The 18,190-nt window shown below is 41.2% G+C and overlaps 2 protein-coding genes across 3 annotated transcripts in view; one reads left to right on the forward strand and one right to left on the reverse strand.

The window, feature by feature from the left end:
• LOC133546834 (gastrula zinc finger protein XlCGF57.1-like) overlaps window positions 1-7,381 on the forward strand; it is a 166,566-nt gene extending 159,185 nt beyond the window's left edge. The window contains exon 3 of one of the 2 annotated variants that reach the window (XM_061892669.1): window positions 6,044-7,357. In XM_061892669.1, the coding sequence (XP_061748653.1) occupies window positions 6,044-7,113 (1,070 nt within the window). In that variant the 3' untranslated portion in view covers window positions 7,114-7,357. Of the gene's footprint in view, window positions 1-6,043 lie in introns of both variants that reach the window. The other variant, XM_061892670.1, reaches the window with a different exon arrangement.
• A 3,319-nt stretch (window positions 7,382-10,700) lies between these two features.
• Window positions 10,701-18,190, reverse strand: part of LOC133546829 (gastrula zinc finger protein XlCGF26.1-like) — a 30,079-nt gene continuing 22,589 nt past the window's right edge. Inside the window, exon 3 of the mRNA XM_061892661.1 lies at window positions 10,701-14,996. Coding sequence (XP_061748645.1) covers window positions 13,483-14,946 — 1,464 coding nt within the window. The 5' untranslated portion in view covers window positions 14,947-14,996 and the 3' untranslated portion in view covers window positions 10,701-13,482. The remainder of the gene's footprint in view (window positions 14,997-18,190) is intronic.

Raw genomic sequence — 18,190 nt, forward strand, 5'->3', positions numbered from 1 at the left:
CTAGGCGCAGTCAAGGCGTTGAGGGGTTTCGGTTTGGTGGCCACAGGATTAGGTCTCTCCTTTTTGCAGATGATGTGGTCCTGATGGTTTGATCTGGCCAGGATCTTCCGCTTTCACTGGATCGGTTCGCAGCCGAGTGTGAAGCGACCGGAATGAGAATCAGCACTTCCAAGTCTGAGTCCATGGTTCTTGCCCGGAAAAGGGTGAAATGCCATCTCCGGGTTGGGGGGCAGACCCTGCCCCAAGTGGAGGAGTTCAAGTACCTAGGAGTCTTGTTCACGAGTGAGGGAAGAGGGGATCGTGAAATCGACAGGCGGATCGGTGAGGCGTCTTCAGTAATGCGGACGTTGTACCGATCCATTGTGGTGAGGAAGGAGCTGAGCCGGAAGGCAAAGCTCTCAATTTACCGGTCGATCTACGTTCGCATCCTCACCTATGGTCATGAGCTTTGGGTCATGACCAAAAGGATAAGATCACGGGTACAAGCGGCTGAAATGAGTTTCCTCCGCCGTGTGGTGGGTCTCTCCCTTAGAGATAGGGTGAGAAGCTCTGTCATCCGGGAGGAACTCAAAGTAAAGCTGCTGCTTCTTCACATGGAGAGGAGCCAGATGAGGTGGTTCGGGCATCTGGTCAGGATTTAGGGCACGTCCAACCGGTAGGAGGCCACGGGCAAGACCCAGGACACGTTGGGAATACTATGTCTCCCGGCTGGCCTGGGAACGGCTCGGGATTCCCTTTGAAGAGCTGGACGAAGTGGCTGGGGAGAGGGAAGTCTGGGCTTCCCTGCTTAGGCTGCTGCCCCCGTGACTAGGGTTGGGTATCGAGTATCGATTGGAACCGGGACTAACTTTCAGATTCTCCCGGAATTGTTCAAAAGTTTAAATTTCGATTCCTAGTTTCGATACCCAGTCCGCCGACCGGAAACAAATGATATGTCCGCCGACCCGGAAGAAGAAGCCGCTGAACACCAACGAAGAAGCGCCCACCGCCGGAAGTGTTAGTATAGCCGAGCCTATGTAGCCGAGCGAGTCAGTCAAGCATGGATATCGGGCGTCGACGGTCGAAAGTGTGGCTTTATTTTACTAAAAAACATTTAAATATCGGACAAATGTAACACATGCGACAGGACTGTTTCTCCAAGTTCTCTGAACCTTTTGATGATTTTACGGACCGTAGATGGTAAAATCCCTAAATTCCTTGCAATAGCTTGTTGAGAAATGTTGTTCTAAAGCTTTTCGACAAATTGCTTAAAAAGTGGTGACCCTCGCCCCATCCTTGTTTGTGAATTACTTAGCATTTCATGGAAGCTGCTTTTATAGCCAATCATGGCACCCACCTGTTCCCAATTAGCCTGCACACCTGTGGGATGTTCCAAATAAGTGTTTGATGAGCATTCCTCAACTTTATCAGTATTTATTGCCACCTTTCCCAACTTCTTTGTTACGTGTTGCTGGCATCAAATTCTAAAGTTAATGATTATTTGCAAACAAAAAAATTTTTTATGAGTTTGAACATCAAATATGTTGTCTTTGTAGCATATTCAACTGAATATGGCTTGAAAAGGATTTGCAAATCATTGCATTCCGTTTATATTTACATCTAACACAATTTCCCAACTCAAATGGAAACGGGGTTTGTATATATATAATATATTTATACATGCGTGTGTGTGTGTGTGTGTGTGTGTGTGTGTGTGTGTGTGTGTGTGTGTGTGTGTGTGTGTGTGTGTGTGGTTCCACAAGGCTCGTTATTTAAATGATATTTGTTCAGTATCTAATAGATTAAAATGTATTATGTTTGCAGATGATACACATGTATATTGTTCAGGAGAATACTTGAAGTGTTGAGATTAATAGAGGTTGAGTTGATTCAGCTAAAAAAATGTTTTGATATCTATAAGTTATCATTTAAATGATAAGAAAACTTAATTTGTGGTGTTAAGTGGTGCAAGGACAAATTGTGAAGCAAAACTAAATCAATTGGAAATTAATAGAGTATATGAAACTAAATTATTGGGAAGAATAATTGATAATAAATTATGTTGAATATATACCGTATTTTTCGGATTAAAAAATCACATTTCTTTTTCATAGTTTGGCCAGGGGTGCGATTTATACTCTGGAGGGACTTATGTGTGAAACTTATTTACACATTACTGTAAAATATCAATAAATATTATTTATCTTATTCACATAAGTGCCTAGACGTACCGATAGAAGAGGAAGCGGCACATTGTCTACTTTGGAGTTGGCTGAGTTGTTTAGAAGTGACACCGAGGAAGAAGATTTCATGGGATTTATGGATTAGGAGTGAGAGATAGTTTGGTAAAGGTATAGCATGTTCTATAAGTTATAGTTATTTGAATGACTCTTAGCATAATATGTTAGGTTAACATAGCAGGCACCTTCTCAGTTGGTTATTTATGCCTCATATAACCTACACTTATTCAGTCTGTTGTTCACTATTCTTTGTTTATTTTAAATTGCCTATCAAATGTCTATTCTTGGTGTTGGATTTTATTTAAACACATTTCCCCCAAAAATACAACTTATACTTTAGTGCGACTTATATGTGTTTTTTTGCCATGAATTGATGAAGGTGGACCCCGACTTAAACAAGTTGAAAAACTTATTGGGGTGTTACCATTTAGTGGTCAATTGTAGGGAATATGTACTGTACTGTGCAATCTACTAATAAAAGTATCAATCAATCAATCAATCAATGCCTTCTCTAATTATGCATTTTCGTCCGGTGCGACTTATTCTCCGGAGCGATTTATAATCCGAAAAATACAGTAAAGGGAAAAATATCCAAATCCATTGCTTCTCTTTATAAAGTAAAACATGCCAAATAAGACATGTCTGCGAATGTTATTGTGGAAGGTCTCTGTCCCAGATCCCCCTTTGCTTGGCTGGAATCACCACACTCGGTCTCAGTGATTTACACTTTTATTGATGGCAGTACATGCAACTGCATCAGTCCAGTGCTCTCCAGTTTGTTCACTGTATCTCGCCGTCTGTGTCTTTCTCTCTCCGTCACTCTCATCATCTTTCCCCTTAAGATCTCCAACGCTGCTGATAAAGGAACAGGTGATTAGATAACTCGCTCCAGCTGAGGTATCCGCTCACCTGTCTGCTGCTTCGTGGCCAATCCCTGCACATGCCCCGCCCGCAGGGAAGGCGTAGGCCACGCCCCTCTCCACATGCCAATACAAGCACTTTCTCTCCCGGTGTGAATTTATGCAGTTGGGTTCCCCGGTTATACTTGCGCCGCTGACACTCTTGGGCACGGAGTAAATTCTCACGTGACAAGCGACCCACCTGGTGGAGTTTTGCTCGCATGTCAAGGACGTACTGTAACTAATTTTTGCTGGAGCTTGGACCCTCCTCCCAGCTTTCTTTAATGACGTCCAAGACTCCGCGAGGCCTCCGGCCGTACAATAACTCACACGGTGCAAAACCAAGTGAGGCCTGGGGTACCTCCTGCATCGCAAACATGAGGGGATCCAACCATTTACCCAATTATGTTTGTTCTTGTGCATAAATTTACGGCTCATTGTTTTCAGTGTTTTATTCAATCTCTCCACCAGTCCATCCGTTTGTGGCAGGTACACGCTGGTGCGGATCGCTTTTATCCCCAATAATCCGTACAGTTCTTTTATGGTGCGTGACATAAAGGACGTGCCCCAGTCAGTCAGAATCTCTTTTGGGATTCCATCTTGGGAGATGACCTGAAACAGTGCTTGCGCGACACTTTTGGCGGAGATAGAGCGCAAAGGCTTTGCTTCGGGATACCGCGATGCGTAATCCACCAGGACTAAAACAAAACGATGTCCCCGTGTACTCGGGCCAATTCTCTTGAATGGAACCTCTATGAGCGATAATGGGCGTAACGGTGCCCGTGGAGTGGCCGCTGGATTCACCAGCTGGCAGTCTGGCCAGGCTGCGCACCACCGGCGCACATCCGCCCGGAGGCCTGGCCAATAGAATTGGACCATGACTCGATTAAGTGTCTCGTCATACCCCAAATGTTAAGCCATCGGGTCGAACCAGGTTTTGGTGGATCAGGGACTGCTTACAGCCCGAGTCCACCATTGCCCGATATGTACCCCCTTGTACTCTTACCGGGACGTAGTATGTCTCTCCTGGATCGGGGGCGGGTGCTGGCGGCTCGACAACCCGCATTGCCCGCCGCACCTCCATCATGGAGCAATCCCTGCGCACGTGACCGGGTTGTCTGCACCCCCAGCACTCCGACCCTGGAAGTTGAGGTGCCCTCTGCGAGGGAAGCCCTCTCGCCGCAGCACTGGGAACCTGCAACATGCACACATCAGATTTATTGTTAACCCGTGTCCCAACGTTAGTGGTGTGTGTGTGCGTGTGTGCGTGCCTGCGTGTGTGTGTGTAAGTGTTTGTGTGGCCACCAGGAAAACCTGGTCTTTATGCCCGGGCGATCTTGCCCGCTCCATACCCCCCCATCGCGGGGCGAGTTGACGCCGGGGTGCTGGGGTGGATCCTGCGGCCGTCCTCGGGGTTGCCTCCCTCTGCACTGCTAGGTGTTCCTCCGCCAACCTCACCGCTGCTTTTACGCTCGGGGGGCTGTGGTATCTCACCCACGCTCATGTCCTAGCCGGGATGGCGTCCAGGAACCGCTCCAAAACGATGCTTTCCAGCACACCTGGATCTTGTCCATTGGGCCGCAGCCACCGGGTCGCTGCGTCCCTCAGCCGGTAGGCGAATATGTACGGTCGGTCTTCTGGCTCCAGCGTCATCGCTCTAAATCAGCGTCAGCTGCTGCCGATCCGGTCCAGGATGGCTTAACGGAGGTTAGTGTATTGCAGGCGGGCAGATGCCGATAGACTCAACACCGCCCGCTGCGCCTCCCCCACCAGGAGCGGCAGCAGTTTTGCTCCCCACTCTTCTTCCGGCCACCTGTTTGACGCCTCCAACACGTCCAGGAATGTTTGAGGATCCTCCCCCTCTACCATGCGTTTCATGGCTGACATCCCTCCCGCTTCCGCCTTGTCCATTAGCGTTTTAACAGTCGCGATTGTTGCTGACTTGCTGCTGATACTTGCGCCAGCACTTGTCCAAGCGCTTCCAAGGGGTTTGGTGCCGACATCTTTCCTGGATTCTTCCTTAGTTGGGCGCCACTGTGGAAGGTCTCTGTCCCAGATCCCCCGTTGTTTGGCTGGAATCACCACACTCGGTCTCAGTGATTTACACTTTTATTGATGGCAGTACATGCAACTGCATCAGTCCAGTGCTCTCCAGTTTGTTCACTGTATCTCGCCGTCTGTGTCTTTCTCTCTCCGTCACTCTCATCATCTTTCCCCTCAAGATTTCCAAGGCTGCTGATAAAGGGAACAGGTGATTGGATCACTCGCTCCAGCTGAGGTATCTGCTCACCTGTATGCTGCTTCCTGGCCGGCCCCTGCACACGCCCCGCCCGCAGGGAACGCGTAGGCCACGCCCCTCTCAACAGTTATATTATTCTTTTATTTTTCCATATTTAACATATTGTGTTGAAGTTTGTGGAAATGTTTACAGCAACAGTCTTCCAGCTTGTATTCTTAGGTTATTTCAATTAAGAGGAGAAAACTATCATTTACGGGGGATATTGATTTTTGAAATAGGTAAAGTAAGAAGGGATATAAAATGCAAATGTATCACAGTTTTAGGAGTTAAGTGGTGGAACAAGCTCAGTGATGAGTTGAAGACATGTAGTTCTCTCACTGGGTCCATGTGTACACTCTCAGTTACATTAACACTGATATTATACATGTGGGCCAATAGATAGAAATGCTGTTAAATGTAGCTTTGATGTGGCAAGCTACTTTTGCAGTGTAGCGTGTAGTGTAGCTTGCTACAATTCTCTGAGGATAGCTTAGCTACATTTAATGGAGAGTAACTTGTAGCTTAGCTTACTACATTTTCCAGGTCGCTTGCCCATCACTGTCTGTTTGGCCTAGCTCACATGTGAATAGTTTGAATACTGCAAACTTCAATACAGTAACACCTCATTTGTGTTTTATGTTCTGCAGACGTCCAGCAGGTGTCAGCAGAGAGTCATGAAGAGATTCCCTCCAAGCAGCAGGAGTGGAGCTCCAGTGTGGGACAGAAGGAGCTACAGGCCCCCTCCCACATTAAAGAGGAGCAGCTTCATGATGAAGATGAAGCTCAGTCCTTACAGCTTCATCACAGTCAAAGTGAGGAGAACAGAGGGGCGGAGCTTGTAAGTCAACACATCACAGAAGCTGATGGAGAGCATTGTGAAGATATAAAGTCACAACCAGACAGCATCTTTGCTCCACTGTCAGACATGGACCACATGATGTCACACTCTTCTGATCACAGTGACCACATCCAAAAACCTTTGGAGAGTAAAAATGACTGTAAAGGTGATACGAGACATCACACTAACAACAAACACTTGGACTGCTCTCAATGTGAGAAATCATTTAAAAGAAAGACTGATTTTACAAGACACAAGAGAATACATACTGGAGAGAAACCTTTTACTTGCTCTGTTTGTAAAAAAAGTTTCTCCACAAAGCAACACATGACCACACACATGAGAACACACACTGGAGAGAAACATTTTACTTGCTCTGTTTGTAAGAAGAGTTTCTCCATTAAGTCTGCCATGACCAGACACATGAGAACACACACTGGAGAGAAACCTTTTCCTTGCTCTGTTTGTAAGAAGAGTTTCTCCAGAAAGCAACACATGACCACACACATGAGAAGACACACTGGAGAGAAACCTTTTCCGTGCTCAGTGTGTCCCAAAAGATTCTCCATAAATGAGCAAATGAAAAGACACATGAGAACACACACTGGAGAGAAACTTTTTACTTGCTCTCTTTGTAACAAGGGGTTTTCCAGAAAGCTTAACATGTCCACGCACATGAGAACACATACTGGAGAGAAACCTTTTACTTGCTCTGTTTGTAAGAAGCATTTCTCCACAAAGCTTGCCATGACCAGACACATGAGAACACACACTGGAGAGAAAGCATTTAGTTGCACTGTGTGTGATAAGATGTTCCGGCATAAGTGTCAGGACAGTAAACACAAGTGTGTAACAGTCATGGAAGCTGCAGGGATTTAAATACACTTAAGCAGTGATTGTGCTAAATGTACTTTAAAACACAGCATGTTTAATATGAATGTATATTTGATGTTGTATGTAGTAGTGCCTCTCATCTTCTACTGTTATTCTATGTTGTTCTGGAATTACTTTTAAGTTGTGTGGATTTATTGAATATCATGTATGTAGCTACTATTTTATTTTATTTTCTCATTGTTAAAGAGAGAACTTCTTATTATTTACAGTTGTTTTTTGTTCACACATTTTCTTCCATTGCATTTTTATTGATGTTATTATCCAATTAAAAGAATGAATGAATAAAATTGTTAACAAAATGTGGACTGAGCAGTATTATTACATCATGGATGTTAACTCCTGCAAAACATCAACAAAGAAGAAAAAGGCTGAAGTTAGCAACACATCACTGAACTTTAGAGCACTCGTGAGTGGAGTTGCTTGTTTTTATTGCTGCATTTGTACTTATTTCACCTCACATCTTCACTTTCAACCCTAAAGTCTTCTTCAAATATATTGTTGTATGCTTCTAAGATTGATGTTTACTATGTGTGTAGTCTGTGGAAAGGGTTGTTGTCCCTTGTGGATCCAATTGTTCACTTGCACAGATACATCTTCATCATCATCATCATCATCATCAGACATAACCGGTCCACTACTGGATGAAACCTTAGCATTAATGTTCTAATATCAGTGTGACCTCATTATTCCTTGATTATAAGACCTAAAGGCCTACAGAAATGAGATTTTCTTATTTAAACGGGGTTAGCAGGTCCATTCTATGTGTCATACTTGATCATTTTGCGATATTGCCATATTTTTGCTGAAAGGATTTAGTAGAGAACATCCACGATAAAGTTCGCAACTTTTGGTCGCTAATAGAAAAGCCTTGCCTTTACTGGAAGTCGCAGACGATGACGTCACCTGTGTGAGGGCTCCTCACATCCTCACATTGTTTTTAATCGGAGCCTCCAATAAAAAGAGCTATTTGGACCGAGAAAACGACAATTCCCCCATTAATTTGAGCGAGGATGAAAGATTTGTGTTTGAGGATATTGATAGCGACGGATTAGAAAAAAATAAAATAAATCAAGTTTAAAAAAAAAGGCGATTGCATTGGGACGGATTCTGGTGTTTTTAGACACATTTATCAGGATAAACCTGGGAAATCCCTTATCTTTCTATTGTGTTGCTAGTGTTTTAGTGAGTTTAATATTACCTGATAGTCAGAGGGGTGTGTCCACGGGTGTCTTGAGGCCAGTATTTGAAGGAAGTCGACGGCAGCTGTATGGTTGGCACAAGCTCAACTGATCTCCGGTAAGTGGCGACTTTTTACCACAATTTTCTCACCCAAAACTGCTGGTTGACGTGTGGTCAGGATCCATGTTCGCTTGACCGCTCTGATCCATAGGAAAGCTTCACCTCCGGGAATTTTAAACAAGGAATCACCGTGTGTTTGTGTGGCTAAAGGGTAAAGCTTCCCAACTCCATCTTTCTACTGTGACTTCTCCAATATTAATTGAACAAATTGCAAAAGATTCAGCAACACAGATGTCCAAAATACTGTGTAATTATGCCGTTAAAGCAAATGACTTTTAGCTGTGTGTGTGTGCAGCGCTCATATTTCCTAACAGTCCGTGACGTCACGCGTACACGTCATCATTCTGTGACATTTTCAAGAAGAAACTCCCGGGAAATTTAAAAATGCAATTTAGTAAACTAAAGCGGCCGTATTGGCATGTGTTGCAATGTTAATATTTCATCATTGATATATAAACTATCAGACTGTGTGGTCGGTTGTAGTGGCTTTCAGTAGGCCTTGAAAATACAGATTTCAGCACTGTATTGCTGTGTTGGATCCGCTTTGGACTGGACTCTCGCGACTGTGTTGGATCCATTATGGATTGAACTTTCACAGTATCATGTTAGACCCGCTCGACATCCATTGCTTTCCTCCTCTCCAAGGTTCTCATAGTCATCATTGTCACCAATGTCCCACTGGGTGTGAGTTTTCCTTGCCCTTATGTGGGCCTACCGAGGATGTCGTAGTGGTTTGTGCAGCCCTTTGAGACACTAGTGATTTAGGGCTATATAAGTAAACATTGATTGATTGATTGATACTCCAACTCACCACACTGAGAAGTGGGGGCGATCCTGAGCTAGCAGATGCATGTTGCTATCATGTTTTATCAGCGAGGAAGACAGCAATTGTGTATACTTTTTTGTCGGAAGCAAGTTGTATTTGTGGTATACTGAAGTTTCATGATGTTGTTTGCACATCAGATTGACTCTCTCTCTCATCCACAGTCTGGAGTGCAGCTGACGCTGGTCAATCCAACACACCTGAGGTTGATTAGCGTGCCTTTATTAACTGGGTGCTTACGGCCCGTTAGCGCCGGTACTTTGTGGTTACTGCTGTTCCTCACGCATGACTGTCCTTCTCGTCTCACTTGCTAAACCCCCTGTTTTTGCTCGTGCATCTTGCAGGTTTGCCTGTTTATCCAGCTCCGACTAACGCTTGCAGTTTATCATTTTGTGTTTCTGTTTTACTTCATTCTTGAAGTATGTTTCCTAGCTTCGTCTAGAGATTTATTTTTGTACTTTGCTCTTTTATTTTTTATCTTATCTGTCAGTATTATTCCCAGTCTTTACTAGCGCTTTTGGTTTAGTTTTGGTATTTATCTTAGTAGTTTTTATGGTGTGTTTTTGTGCTCCACCATCGCTTTATGTTTTTGTGGCTACATCCTCCTTGCGCCCAGAATAAAAGAATACATTTTGTCTACAAACAATATGTCTCTGCATCCTTGGGTTCCATCTAATTCAGCTCCTAACAGTATTGCTCTGCTGAATAAATGAATCACTATAGCTGCCAATATGGAAGATTATTTATATATTTAAGAAGATATCATTTCCTAAACAGGTAGCAAAATGACACCACAAAAAGTGAACTAGCAGCAGGACTCAGTTAGTATTTTATTAATTTAAAAATGAATTAACTATAAAGAGTAACATGAGAGTGGATTTTTCACAAGAGTTCACCAAAAACTGGAAATTGGGAATGCTAGTTACAATCATTTCGTTATTTTTAAGATGCAGAAGAACGAGGTGGCACCGTGCAGTGAAAAAAGGGATATTTATTGATAGAAGAACAAAAACCCAGAGCAACTTTTCTATGAAGAAAACAAAACAAACTGCTGAAATCCAGCAAAACACTCACAGAAAATTAGCAAAAAAAGAAAAAAAAACTAACCAAAGTAATATTAACAATAATAACAATAATAATAATAAAAAAAATGAAAGAATATGAACAGTTAGTAAATAAATAAATAGAAAAAACTATGTACATATAGGGAGTCATCTTTAAAAAAAAAATAACAGTTTAATCACGAATTGGAAAAAATAAAATCAGGCTTATGTGGCGTGACATAATGGAGCCAGTATTCCCAGTATGAAGTAAATATCTCTAGTTTATAAATAATAAAAGCTGTTATCTCCTGTGTTTTATAAATGTCCATTGTGATTTCCATCCATTTCTTCAAAGTTGGGCTCTCCTGTAATATCCATTTCCTGGTAATGCTCTTTTTACAAACCACTAGTAGGATATTCATGAAGTATTTCTCTTTTTTCAGCCAATCCTGAGGTGCGATGTGTGAAAAACAGAATGTTACTTTCAAGGGGTGATTTGAAAATATCCTGTAGAGCTTGGTGTATCTCTTTCCAATAGTCCTTTATGGCAGAGCAGTCCCAGAAAACATGCTAGTGGTTTGCCTTTAGATTCCCACAATTTGTCCAACAGGCAGGGGAGTTGTTATCATACTGAGACTTCTGAGAAGGTGGAATAAAACTTTCCCAGCCAAACTCTCCACTTGGGTGAGCTGCTACAAGTCCATTGATATCTCCATTTTATTGTCCATTCTTCCTCAGATGTAGTTATCCCTCCTTCCTTCTCCCATTTTGTTTTAATATATAAAGTTGAATATGATTTCTTATACAAGCATGAAACACTTCTATCAATAGTTTCTGAATTGTAAACTTTTGTAAACAGTTCAATTAAACATATGCTGGTCTTTGTTACATTCTCACCTTCATATTAACAAATAGAAGTTTTGTTTTTTTAATAAATGTGTCAAATTTGTCACTGACAGTTTAGTTAGGTTTTGTCCTCTGTGTTTGTTTTTATTTCCTGTAAGCGCTCTTATTTTGGTTCAGTTTCCTGCTTGTCTCTCTGAGAGCTGTTTCCCCTCAGATGCGGCTGATTGGCACCTGGCCACACCTGGACTGTCAATCAGCCGGTTGCTATTTAGACCTGCTTTGCCCTCCAGTCAAGGCTAGAGTAGTGTTGTTGTACTGGAAACTAATTTACAAACACAACTTCATCACACACAATACTCCACTATGGAATTGTTCTTATATTAAAATGAGAAACAAATCCATCTTTGTACAGCAATGGTTTGAAAAAGGCATTTGGTCGCTTATGCACTTATTGACTGAGAAAAGTATTTTATGAATTGAAGATTTCATTAACTATAACCTGCAAATAAAAATAATTACTAAAAATAAAAGGCTTTTGTAAAAAACATTCTAATTACAGCATACCATCTTTTGTAATTATTTACTATTTCTTCAATAGTATATTAAAAAAAATAGAACTTGAAAGTTTCCATTCTTCCAAAGGCAAAGGGGTTCATTTTGGAAAAAAAACAACCCCGGAATTGACCACTTAAAATCATTTTTAGGATATTGAATTGCAATTGAAGACAACACTTGTTCGTTCTGTGATTGGGAAACAAAATAAACTGTTTATTTTATGAATGTATGCAAAGTAAATCTATGTAGGATGATGTACAATATTGGCTTTTGCCTAAAAAGACAAACTTTGATTGATATTGATATTGTTTTGGGGATGTTAAAAAGAAAAACAACCATAAAAATGTTTAAAACACAATAATAGGAGTTTTTGTTTTATCCACAAATGTAAGTAAAAACAAAACCATCCTTCCACAAACAATTCAGCCATTTTCTCTCACTTTTATATTGCATAAAGGTCTGGGGACATACATATAAAACAATCACAACACAATCATCATATTACAAAAGACAGTAATTCCATCCATCCATTTTCTACCGCTTATTCCCTTTCGGGGCTGCGGGGGGTGCTGGCGCCTATCTCAGCTACGATCGGGCGGAAGGCGGGGTACACCCTGGACAAGTCGCCACCTCATCACAGGGCCAACACAGATAGACAGACAACATTCACACTCACATTCACACACTAGGGACCATTTAGTGTTGCCAATCAACCTATCCCCAGGTGCATGTCTTTGGAGGTGGGAGGGGCCTATCCCCAGGTGCATGTCTTTGGAGGTGGGAGGGGCCTATCCCCAGGTGCATGTCTTTGGAGGTGGGAGGAAGCCGGAGTACCCGGAGGGAACCCACGCATTCACGGGGAGAACATGCAAACTCCACACAGAAAGATCCCGAGCCTGGATTTGAACCCAGGACTGCAGGAACTTGGTATTGTGAGGCAGATGCACTAACCCCTCTGCCACCGTGAAGCAGAGTAATAAAGATCATTAATAAAATGGATTATAGAGACCCAACAAATGATTCATAAAGACACACATTTTAAAATTGTATAAAAGACAACTGTTCAGATGATGTATAAAGTAAATAATATGCTTCCTGAAGTGGTCCAGAAGATGTTTCAGATGTGAACCAGTACATATGTATATCATATAAAGGTGATAATCTATGGGATTGTTAACAATTAAAAATAAAAAAAAATGTAATTCTTCAATATTTCAAACGCCTATAAAAAACTATTATGAATAAGTTTAAAATTGTATTATGCATATATATACAAATAAAATGTTTTTTGTATGTAAAATATGTCTTGTACTGTTTACACTCACCTTTTCGGTCAAATTATTTTGTTCAATATTTAATAAAAGTACATTAATGCATGTACTTGATTGATGTTGTGCTGATGATGTTAGAAAGTCAAAATGAAAGTCTGGACAGTTTATTTCAAATCCTGCAGTTTCATTTGCTGCTGCTGTTCTCACCAGCACACTTGTGTTTCTTACACTGCTACTTAGAAGACAATCTTTCACCACACACACTGCAACTCAACACTTTCTCTCCTGGGTGTCTTCTCATGTGTTCAAAGTTTGATCGGTCACCAAAATTTCTGTAGCAGATTGAACAGGAAAGTGATTTTTCACCAGTGTGTGTTCTAGTGTGTCTTTTCAAATGTTGACTTTGTGCAAAGCATTTACCACAGGTTGAACAGGAGAAAGGTTTTTCACCAGTGTGTGTTCTCATGTGTACTTTCAAACACTGACTTTGTGTAAAACCTTTACCACAGGTTGAACATTAAAAAGGTTTTTCACCAGTGTGTGTTCTCATGTGTCTTTTCAAACACTGACTTTGTGTAAAACCTTTACCACAGGTTGAACAGGAAAAAGGTTTTTCGCCAGTGTGTGTTCTCATGTGTACTTTCAAATCCTGACTTTGTGTAAAACATTTACCACAGATTGAACAAGAAACAGGTTTTTCACCAGTGTGTGTTCTCATGTGTACTTTTACAGACTGTCGATTTAAAAAATCTTTACAACAAATTGAACAAGAAAAAGGTTTTTCTACACTGTGTATTTTCATGTGTTCTTTCAAACTCTGACTTTGTGTAAAACCTTTACCGCAGATTGAACAAGAAAAAGGTTTTTCTCCAATGTGTGTTCTCTTGTGTATTTTCAAACTCTGACTTTGTGTAAAACCTTTACCACAGGTTGAACAGGAAAAAGGTTTTTTGCCAGTGTGTGTTCTCATGTGTACTTTCAAATGTTCCTTCCTTGAAAAAGATAAGCTACAGATTGAACAAGAAAAAGGTTTTTCTCCAGTGTGCATTCTCATGTGTACTTTCAAATATTTACTTAGAACAAAACCTCTACTACAGATTGAACAGATAAAAGATTTTTCTCCAGTGTGCGTTGTCATGTGTACTTTCAAATTGTGACCATTTGTAAAATCCTTACCACAGACTGAACAGGAAAAATGTTTTTTGCCAGTGTGCGTTCTCATGTGTACTTTCAAATGTTGCTTCCTTGAAAAAGATAAGCCACAGATTGAACAAGAAAAAGGTTTTTCACCGGTGTGTGTTCTCATGTGTACTTTCAATTTGTGAGTTTCGACAAAACCTTTACCACAGATTGAACAGATAAAAGGGTTTTCACCAGTGTGTAATATTGTGTGTTTTTTCAAACTCTGCTTTTCAACAAAACCTTTACCACAGATTGAACAGACATAAGGTTTTTCTCCAGTGTGTATTCTCATGTGTCTTTTCAGATTACGACGGTATTTAAAGGTTTTGTGACAGTGAGAAGAAGTGAAGTGAGTGTTGTCAGTGTGACATGTCTTATCATCTTTAGAGTCTTCATCATCAGTGTCAGGAGAGTGTGACGTTGTGTCCTCACTATCTGATAGTGGAGCTAAGAGCTTGTCTGCTTGTGATCCTCCACAGTGGTCTCCATCAGCTTCTGTTGTCATGTGTTGTGTTGAGCTGCTGCTTGGAGGCTCCCCCCCTCCCCTCTCCTCACTTTCACCTTTCACCTCATCATCTTCACTCTTCACAGGGACACCAGTCACTGGGAACTCCTCCAGTCCTTCAAGATGATCTCCCTCCGGACTGATGTTGTGTTCCTCCTCTTCCTCTTTAATGTGGGGCGTCAGTGAGTCTTCCTCTTCCTTTTTACAGGGAAGGGTCTGTGTCAAAGAGGAAAAGGAGACGCCAGAGGGTCCGTGGCGCCTGGTCTTCCTCTTTGAAGGATCCTCCTTCACCATCCTGAAGCTACTCTCCTTTTTTTCAGGCAGACGTTGTTCTCCACAGACGTCTGCAGGACACACAATGACAAACATGCTTGAGAAATGTCCAGATTTGCTCAGTCACATGAGGCATTCAGTAAGTTTACATGTACTTAAAATAAAAAGTGATTATATGAATTGGCCTGAAAACAAACACATTGCTCTTTACAACATTATTCACAGGAATAGAAGACCACTTTTTACGAGGGCTGGGCAATATGGCCTAAAATCTAAATTGTGATAAATTCCCTTTAACCTGAATGCAGCTGGGATAGGCTCCAGCGCCCCCTGTGATGTTAATGTCAGTTACTGATGTATAAGCTTGGAGAAAAGATGAGGTTGTTTACAGTGTAAATCTGTATTCTGCATTGTTGTCGCTGTTATGACGCCATCTTGTGGTCGAGTTTGCTCACTGCGAGTGCTCTGGTTTGAAAGTGTATTTCCTTTTCCTTCGTGCCTTGAACCCGAAGTAAGGTTTCGTCATTGATCTCGCCAAGCAACGTTTGTAAGTGTAACCAGGATTTCCACTGGATGTGGAACGGTAGCGCCACGGCAACAGACTCGATCCGTTTTTTGTTTCAGAGTCAATGTGTCAGTTTCCACCGCCTGGCTTCTATAAAAGGTGAAAAAAGAACAATCCAAACACAAGCACAGACGAAGCAGAAACAGACTGCTTTTTTATACTGTTAATCCTGCTAAAGTGATTTGGGATCCTGAAGTGAAACCCAAGGGTATTTTGGGAGGTCACATAAACATACGAAGCCTAGTTCCCAAGTGTGATGAAATCAGATTATTACTGTCCGAGTCTAATCTTGATTTTCTATGCATAAGTGAAACGTGGCTGCATGATAACATTTTAACCAGCTTAATCAGTGTTCTGGGATATAAATGTTTTAGAAGGGACCGAACTGTAGGAAGGGGAGGGGGGGGGGGGGTACTGATATATGTCAAACACTTACTTAATGCAAAGGAAATTCCCCTGACTGCTGATATATCTACTGAATGTTTATGTATCAATGTCACACTATCACAAAACATGCAATTCAATGTATTGGTGGTATACAGCCCTCCATCTGCGTGCGCTGCAATGCTATGCGAAGACTTAGATGTACTGTTTAAGAATTTTAAGAATAACAGTGAAGTACCTGTCTTCGGACACTTCAACTTAAACTGGCTAGACAAACACTACAGAAAAAAAATAAAAGAACTCACATGGGGCGGCATAGCTCGGTTGGTAGAGTGGCCGGGCCAGCAACTTGAGGGTTGCAGGTTCGATTCCCGCTTGTGCCATCCTAGTTACTGCCGTTGTGTCCTTGGGCAAGACACTTTACCCATCTGCTCCCAGTGCCACCCACACTGGTTTAAATGTAACTTAGATATTGGGTTCCACTATGTAAAAAGCGCTTTGAGTCACTAGAGAAAAGCGCTATATAAATATAATTCACTTCACTTCACTTCACATCCAAACATGACTTTAGTCAGAAGATAGAAACCCCACATGTATCACTAAAAACACTCAGACACTAATTGAGTTAATCTTCACAAACAAGCCTGACAGAATCATAAAATCTAGTTACCGGCTTGTTAGATGATAATCTGACATTAGCTGCAAGAAAACCCACAAAGAAACGTCTGACGAGGTTTAAAAGTCAAGATCAGAAAACTTTTAAACTTGAGATCCCTCACCAATCAACAACTGCATTTGAAAACGAATTAAAGGGTCTTACTTGAGACGAGCTCCAACAACATGGCCAAGTACACGCCTGTTGTAATCAGCTAATGTCTGCCATCGGACGCATTATTGATCAATATATTAGAAAGCGAAAAAATTATGATATCCGGAAATTAATGAAAATAAGAGATTATGCCTCAAAAACTTTTATCAAAACTCGTAGTGACAGATTCGAAAATATTTAAAGACTTACGTAATCAAGTAGTTAAACAGCTCGGAATGTCCCAATCAAACTATTACATCCACATGCTTTTAGAGGCCAAAGGAAATGGTAAAATGATCTGGAAACTACTACACAACCTATTAAACCCAGAGGGTAACACCACCCAAACCCAATATAAACTAAAGTAGGAGACAAAATCATTACTGATTGTACTCAAGTCTCAAATGAGTTCAAAGAATTCTTTATAGAATCCGTCAAAAACCTTTCCTCTGGTTTTTCCTGTCTGACTAATGATGATCAAACAACAGACATACCTGATAAACAAGACAGCTCATTTCAGCTCAAGGAGGTTAGTCAGACAACTGTCTTAAATGCCATACATGACCTAAACACCACATACTCAAAGGATATTTATAACCTAGACACAGCTTTTATTTTTTAAAATAGCGGCATCCTTATACAGCCTCTTACCCGTCTTATTAATATTTCCATTAAAACTGGGCAATTCCCAGATGGATGGAAAACTGCACAGGTAATACCACTTTTAAAATCTGGTGATGCTGGATTAACATCTAACTATAGACCCATCAGCCTTCTTCCAGTTTCATCTAAAGTCCTGGAGAAGATTGTTTCGGAACAACTAATGCACCACCTTGAGACAAATCACTATTTGAATCCCTTGCAATTCGGACTCAGACGTAACCATTCTACAGAATCTGCCACTTGTTTTTTAACTGAAAAGATCAAACATTCCCTTGACAAAGGACAGAATTTTCAGACTTAAAAAAAGCATTTGATACAGTCAATCATAACATTTTAACTTCAAAACTAACTACTGTAAATTCAACTTATTCAAACAGTCATTGTCCTGGCTTGAGTCATAACTAAAGGGCCGTGAAAAATGTGTCACCATTAATAATGTGAGATCTTCCTTCCGCAAAATTGAAGCAGGGATACCTCAGGGTAGTGTCTTGGGACCGATACTATTTAGTCTATACATCAATGACCTACCAGATGTATGCACAGATATAGATTTACAGATGTATGCGGATGACACAGTCATATATACATCTGGTAAGACCTGTACTCTAGTTGCTGAAAAGCTAAATTAGACAAAATAGCATCTTGGCTGGCATCATCCTGTTTAACCCTGAACACTAAAAAGACTAACTGTCTGCTTCTCCATAAAAAAGCAACCTCAAAAAAACCTGAATATAAAAATTAATGATGAGGTCATTGAACAAGTACCTGAAGTCAAATATTTGGGCATAATCATAGACTATCAGCTGAATTTTAAAAGTCACATTAAGAAAATGTGTAAAACTCTG

This window comes from Nerophis ophidion, unplaced genomic scaffold, assembly GCF_033978795.1.
Source record: "Nerophis ophidion isolate RoL-2023_Sa unplaced genomic scaffold, RoL_Noph_v1.0 HiC_scaffold_45, whole genome shotgun sequence".
Taxonomy (NCBI): Eukaryota; Metazoa; Chordata; class Actinopteri; order Syngnathiformes; family Syngnathidae; genus Nerophis; species Nerophis ophidion.